The following is a 7,423-nucleotide window of genomic DNA, read 5'->3' as shown; positions in this document are numbered from 1 at the left end:
ATCCATCCATATTCTACCGCTTATCCCCTTCGGGGTCGCGGGGGGCGCTGGTGCCGATCTCAGCTACATTCAGGCGGAAGGCGGGGCACACCCTGGACAAGTCACCCCCTCATCGCAGGGCCAACACAGACAGACAGACAACATCCATGTTTTGATCATTGTATTTTAAGTAAATGTCGCAGGCTAATTAAAAAAAATTACCCCTGGGCCGCCCCTGCTTATATCCAACGCAACACACCTGTGGAACACATTGGACTAATGATAATAACGCAAATGGAGTTTTGACACTTTGAGAACAGAGTCCATCCATCCATTCATTTTCTACCACTTATTCCCTTCGGGGTCGCTGGTGCCCATCTCACCTACATTCGGGCGGGAGGCGGTGCACACCCTGGACAAGTCGCCATCTTATCGCAGGGCCAACACAGACAGACAGACAACATCCATGTTTCAATCATTGTATTTTTAGTAAATGTCGCAGGCTAATTAAAAAATGACCCCTGGGCCGCCCCTGCTTATATCCAACGCAAAACACCTGTGGAACACATTGGACTAATGATAATAACGCAAATAGAGTTTTGACACTTTGAAAACATAATTTAACCTTTCAGAGTCCATCCATTTTCGACCGCTTATTCCCTTCAGGGTCGCTGGTGCCTATCTCAGCTACAGTCGGGCGGAAGGTGGTGGACACCCTGGACAAGTCAACCCCTCATCGCAAGGCCAACACAGACAGACAGATCACATCCATGTTTCAAATCATTGTATTTTTAGTAAAATGTCATAGGCTAATTAAAAAATGACCCCTGGGCCGCCCCTGCTTATATCCAACGCAACACACCTGTGGAACACATTGGTCTAATAACGCAAATGGAGTTTTGACACGTTGAGAACATTATTGAACCTTTCACAGTTCATCCCATCCATCCATCCATTTTCTACCTCTTATTCCCTTCAGGGTCGCTAGTGTCTATCTCAGCTACATTCAGGCAGAAGGCAGGGCACACCCTGGACAAGTCGCCGCCTAATCGCAGGGCCAACACAGATAGACAGACAACATCCGTGTTTAGATAATCGTCCATCCATCCTTCCATTTTTCTACCGCTTATTCCCTTTTGGGGTCGCGGGGGGCGCTGGCGCCTATCTCAGCTACAATCGGACAGAAGGCGGGGAACACCCTGGACAAGTCGCCACCTCATCGCAGGGCCAACACAGATAGACAGACAACATCCATGTTTCGATCATTGTATTTTAAGTAAATTTCGCAGGCTAATTAAAAAATGACCCCTGGGCCGCCCCTGCTTATATCCAACGCAACACACCTGTGGAACACATTGGACTAATGATAATAACGCAAATGGAGTTTTGACACTTTGAGAACATAATTTAACCTTTCAGAGTCCATCCATTTTTGACCGCTTATTCCCTTCAGGCTCGCTGGTGCCTATCTCAGCTACATTCGGGCGGAAGGTGGCGGACACCCTGGACAAGTCAACCCCTCATCGCAAGGCCAACACAGACAGACAGACCACATCCATGTTTCAATCATTGTAATTTTAGTAAATGTCGCAGGCTAATTAAAAAAAATGACCCCTGGGCCGCCCCTGCTTATATTCAACGCAACACACCTGTGGAAGACATTGGACTAAATAGATTTTTGACACTTTGAGAACATAATTGAACCTTTCAAAGTCCACCCATCCATCCATTTCTACCAGTTATTCCCTTCGTTGTCGCTGGTGCCTATCCCAGCTACATTCAGGCGGAAGGCGGTGTACACCATGGAAAAGTCGCCACCTCATCACAGGGCCAACACAGATAAACAGACAACATCCATGTTTCGATAATTGTATTTTTAGAAAACGGTGCAGGCTTATTGAAAAATTACCCCTGGGCCGCCCCTGCTTATATCCAACGCAAAACACCTGTGGAACACATTGGACTAATGATAATAACGCAAATAGAGTTTTGACACTTTGAGAACATAATTTAACCTTTCAGAGTCCATCCATTTTCGACCGCTTATTCCCTTCAGGGTCGCTGGTGCCTATCTCAGCTACAGTCGGGCGGAAGTCGGTGGACACCCTGGACAAGTCAACCCTTCATTGCAAGGCCAACACAGACAGACAAATGTTTCAATCATTGTACTTTTAGTAAAATCGCAGGCTAATTAAAAAAAAGGACCCCTGGGCCGCCCCTGCTTATATCCAACGCAACACACCTGTGGAACACATTGGACTAAATGGAGTTTTGACACTTTGAGAACATAATTGAACCTTTCAGAGTCCATCCATCCATCCATCTATTTTTCTACCGCTTATTCCCTTCGGGGTCGCTAGTGTCTATCCCAGCTACATTCAGGCGGAAGGCGGGCACACCCTGGACAAGTTGCCTTCTCATCACAGGGCCAACACAGATAGACAAACAACATCCATGTTTAGATAATCGTATTTTTAGTAAATGTCACAGGCTGATTAAAAAAAAATGACCCCTGGGCCGCCCCTGCTTATATCCAACGCAACACACCTGTGGAACACATTGGACTAAATGGAGTTTTGACACTTTGAGAAACTTAATTGAACCTTTCAGAGTCCATCCATCCATCCATATTCTACCGCTTATCCCCTTCGGGGTCGCGGGGGGCGCTGGTGCCGATCTCAGCTACATTCGGGCTGAAGGGGGTGCACACCCTGGACAAGTCGCCACCTCATCGCAGGGCCAACACAGATAGACAAACAACATCCATGTTTAGATAATCGTATTTTTAGTAAATGTCGCAGGCTAATTACAAAGATTACCCCTGGGTCGCCCCTGCTTATATCCAACGCAACACACCTGTGGAACACATTGGACTAATGATAATAACGCAAATGGAGTTTTGACACTTTGAGAAAACATAATTGAACCTTTCAGAGTCCATCCATCCATCCATTTTCTATCACGTAGGTTCCTATCTCAGCTACATTCGGGCGGAAGGCGGGGCACACCCTGGACAAGTCGCTACTTCATTGCAGGGCCAACACAGATAGACAGACAACATCCATGTTTCGATAATTGTATTTTTAGTAAACGTTGCAGGCTAATTGAAAAATGACCCCTGGGCCGCCACTGCTTATATCCAACGCAACACACCTGTGGAACACATTGGACAAAATGGAGTTTTGACACTTTGAGAACATAATTGAACCTTTCAGAGTCCATCCATCCATCCATCTATTTCCTACCGCTTATTCCCTTCGGGGTCGCTGGTGCCTATCCCAGCTACATTCAGGCGGAAGGCGGGCACACCCTGGACAAGTCGCCATCTCATCGCAGGGCCAACACAGATAAACAGACAACATCAATGTTTCGATAATTATAATTTTAGTAAATGTCGCAGGCTGATTAAAAAAGACCTCTGGGCCGCCCCTGCTTATTTCCAATGCAACACACCTGTGGAACACATTGCACTAATGATAACGCAAATGGAGTGTTGACACTTTGAGAACATTATTGAACCTTTCAGAGTTCATCCCATCCATCCATCCATCCATCCATTTTCTACCTCTTTGACCCTTCGGAGTCACGGGGGGCCCTGGTGCCTATCTCAGCTACATTTGGGTGGAAGGTGGTGGACACCCTGGACAAGTCAACCCCTCATCGCAAGGCCAACACAGACAGACAGACCACATCCATGTTTCAATCATTGTATTTTTAGTAAATGTCGCAGGCTAATTAAAAAATGACCCCTGGGCCGCCCCTGCTTATATCCAACGCAACACACCTGTGGAACACATTGGACTAAATGGAGTTTTGACACTTTGAGAACATAATTGAACCTTTCAGAGTCTGATAACCGGAATTAAGGTGTCCAAGAGCTCACGGCCTATGGACCGGAGTGGACTCGGTGCAGGCAAAAAAAAAACAAAGAACAGTTTCAGCAAGTTGGACTTACCGCTGGAGTTCTTGGCACAGATGAGGTGCTGGTAGGGCTGCAGCACCCCCCAAATCTCCGAGTCCCCGCCGACGGCTATCTCCAGCGCCTCCAGGCTGAACTTGGGCACGCCGTTGTCCCTCCGCGGCAGCAGCGCGCTGCGTAGGACGCGGCCCGCCAGCTCCCGGAAGAGGCTCTCCACGCACGCCGTCAGGTAGATGGCGGCGTGTTCGTGGACCCGCAGCGCCAGGCGGCCGTCCACCATCCAGCGGAAGAACTTGCCCACGGAGAAGACCAGCCCGCAGCGCGCCGACTTGCCGCGGCTGAACTTGTCCGCGGTGCTCATGCTGTAGAGGGAGAGCGCGCTGAGGGCGGCCGCGATGCAGTTGACGGAGACGGTCCAGGAGAGGACCATCTTCACGGCGCTCTGGACCTCCAGCTTGGTGCACTTGGCGTAGCGGAGGCTGAGCCGCTGCGCCTCGCGGGCCAGGCGGACGAGCGCGCGGCTGACCAGCACGGAGAGCCGCGCCAGGACCTCCGGAGGCGGAGGCTCCCCGGCGGCCATCAGCTCCTCGTCCCGCCGCAGCGCCTGCTCCACCTCGGCCAGGCTCCACGGCACCTCCTCCGGCTCGGGCAGCCTGGCGCACTCCGGCCCCGGATCCGTGTCCTCGGCCAGGACGGTGTTGACCGTCTCCAGGCTGTTCTGGCGACTGTGCATGGATCCCGTCAGATGCCAGCGGTTGCCCCCGTGCGGGAAGGACTGAGGCGGGTCGGAGCAACACAGCGACACGCTGGACGACCTGACCGAGTCCGCGGCTCCACCATACCCGGAGTCCAGCGTTAAGTCCTCCAGCGTCCTCACCGCGGTCTTACCGGCGCCTGCCATCGCTGCGCCGCATGCTGTTGGCTCCGCTGCTCGCCCTCTTACGGAGACTCCCGGGGGTCTCTCTCACGGTCCCGGGAGTCGCATCGAAAGTGCCCGGAATTGGTGCAGCGTCAGCGGCGAGGCGACTACTTGTGCAGCCCTTCTTCGCTCGATGCTTGGACGTCTGCGTGGAGAAGAGATCCTCCACGCACACACACGCAACTTCTCTTCGTGACCGAGGAGGAGAGGGAGGAGGAGGAGGGGGGCGGGGATCACCTTCATCGTTATTGATTGACAGCTGCAGAAAACACAGCTGTCATGAGCATAAATATGAACATAAATATATAATAAATATTATAAAGTCGAATTATGAGATTAAAAAAAATTTGAAAAAAAGACAATTGTGGGAAAAAAGTCGAATTTATGAGATTAAAAAGAGAAATATGAATGTAAAAAGTCAAATTTATGAGTTAAAGTCAAATTATGAAATAAATATGCAATTAAAAGAATTAAAAGTCGAATTATGAGATTTTTTTTTTAATGAGATAAAAAGACAATTATGAAATAAAGGTCGAAATTATGAGATAAATAAGATAAATATGAAAGAGAAAAGTCAAATTTATGAGATAAAGTGAAAATTATGACCAAAAAAATACAATTAAGAATAAAACGTCGAATTATGAGATTTTTTAAAAAATTAGATAAAAAGACTATGAAATAAAAAAGTCGAATTTATGAGATAAAGTCAAATTATGACATAAAAATACAATTATGAAATAAAAAGTTGAATTTATGAGATAAAAAAGATAAACATTACATTTTAAAAGTCGAATTTATGAGATTAAAAAGATAAATATGAAAGTAAAAAGTCAAATTTATGAGATAAGGTCAAAATTATGAAATAAAAATACAATTAAAAGAATAAAAAGTCGAATTATGAGATTTTTTTTTATGAGATAAAAAGACAATTATGAAATAAAACTCGAATTTATGAGATAAAAAATATAAATATGAAATAAGTCGAATTCATGAGATAAAAGAAAAATATGAAAGTAAAAAGTGGAATTTATGAGATAAAGTGAAAATTATGACAAAAAAAATACAATTAAGAATAAAACGTCGAATTATGAGATTTAAAAAATGAGATAAAAAGACAGGAGACTCTGCCAGACGTTCCCAGCAGACCCTCACAATGCGTTTGGGCCTCCCAGGTCTGTCCGGCATCCTCCCCCACCATCGCAGCCAACTCACCACCAGAGTCTCCTGTCAGACAAAGTTTCAATTCCCACCTCCGGAAGAACTTTGAACATGTCACGAGGGAGGTGCTGGACATTGAGTCCGAGTGGACCATGTTCCGCACCTCTATTGTCGAGGCGGCAGATCGGAGCTGTGGCCGCAAGTTAGTTGGTGCCTGTCGGGGCGGCAATCCTAAAACCCCTTGGTGGACACCAGCGGTGAGGGATGCCGTCAAGCTGAAGAAGGAGTCCTATCGGGTCCTTTTGGCTCATAGGACTCCGGAGGCAGTGGACAGGTACCGACAGGCCAAGCGGTGTGCAGCTTCAGCGGTCGCGGAGGCAAAAACTCGGACATGGGAAGAGTTCGGGGAAGCCATGGAAAACGACTTCCGGACGGCTTCGAAGCGATTCTGGACCACCGTCCGCCACCTCAGGAAGGGGAAGCAGAGCACTATCAACACCGTGTATGGTGCGGATGGTGTTCTGCTGACCTCGACTGCGGATGTTGTGGATAGGTGGAAGGAACACTTCGAAGACCTCCTCAATCCCACCAACACGTCTTCCTATGAGGAAGCAGTGCCTGGGGAATCTGTGGTGGACTCTCCTATTTCTGGGGCTGAGGTCGCTGAGGTAGTTAAAAAGCTCCTCGGTGGCAAGGCCCCAGGGGTGGACGAGATCCGCCCGGAGTTCCTTAAGGCTCTGGATGCTGTGGGGCTGTCTTGGTTGACAAGACTTTGCAGCATCGCGTGGACATCGGGGGCGGTACCTCTGGATTGGCAGACCGGGGTGGTGGTTCCTCTCTTTAAGAAGGGGGACCGGAGGGTGTGTTCCAACTATCGTGGGATCACACTCCTCAGCCTTCCCGGTAAGGTTTATTCAAGTGTACTGGAGAGGAGGCTACGTCGGATAGTCGAACCTCGGATTCAGGAGGAACAGTGTGGTTTTCGTCCTGGTCGTGGAACTGTGGACCAGCTCTATACTCTCGGCAGGGTTCTTGAGGGTGCATGGGAGTTTGCCCAACCAGTCTACATGTGCTTTGTGGACTTGGAGAAGGCATTCGACCGTGTCCCTCGGGAAGTCCTGTGGGGAGTGCTCAGAGAGTATGGGGTATCGGACTGTCTTATTGTGGCGGTCCGCTCCCTGTACGATCAGTGCCAGACCTTGGTCCGCATTGCCGGCAGTAAGTCTAACACATTTCCAGTGAGGGTTGGACTCCGCCAAGGCTGTCCTTTGTCACCCATTCTGTTCATAACTTTTATGGACAGAATTTCTAGGCGCAGTCAAGGCGTTGAGGGGTTCCGGTTTGGTGGCCGCAGGATTAGGTCTCTGCTTTTTGCAGATGATGTGGTCCTGATGGCTTCATCTGACCGGGATCTTCAGCTCTCACTGGATCGGTTCGCAGCCGAGTGT

The 7,423-nt window shown here is 48.7% G+C and overlaps 1 protein-coding gene across 2 annotated transcripts in view; it reads right to left on the bottom strand.

Moving 5' to 3' along the window:
• Positions 1 to 5,014, bottom strand: part of LOC133561009 (ankyrin repeat and BTB/POZ domain-containing protein 3-A-like) — a 242,327-nt gene extending 237,313 nt beyond the window's left edge. For both annotated transcript variants that reach the window (XM_061914127.1, XM_061914129.1), the window contains exon 1: positions 3,935 to 5,014. In XM_061914127.1, coding sequence (XP_061770111.1) covers positions 3,935 to 4,799 — 865 coding nt within the window. In that variant the 5' untranslated portion in view covers positions 4,800 to 5,014. The remainder of the gene's footprint in view (positions 1 to 3,934) is intronic.
• Between the last annotated feature and the right edge of the window lie 2,409 nt (positions 5,015 to 7,423).

This window comes from Nerophis ophidion, linkage group LG10 (assembly GCF_033978795.1).
Source record: "Nerophis ophidion isolate RoL-2023_Sa linkage group LG10, RoL_Noph_v1.0, whole genome shotgun sequence".
NCBI lineage: Eukaryota > Metazoa > Chordata > Actinopteri > Syngnathiformes > Syngnathidae > Nerophis > Nerophis ophidion.
Note: the sequence above shows the minus strand (reverse complement) of the source record. Positions and strands in the feature narration are given on the sequence as shown.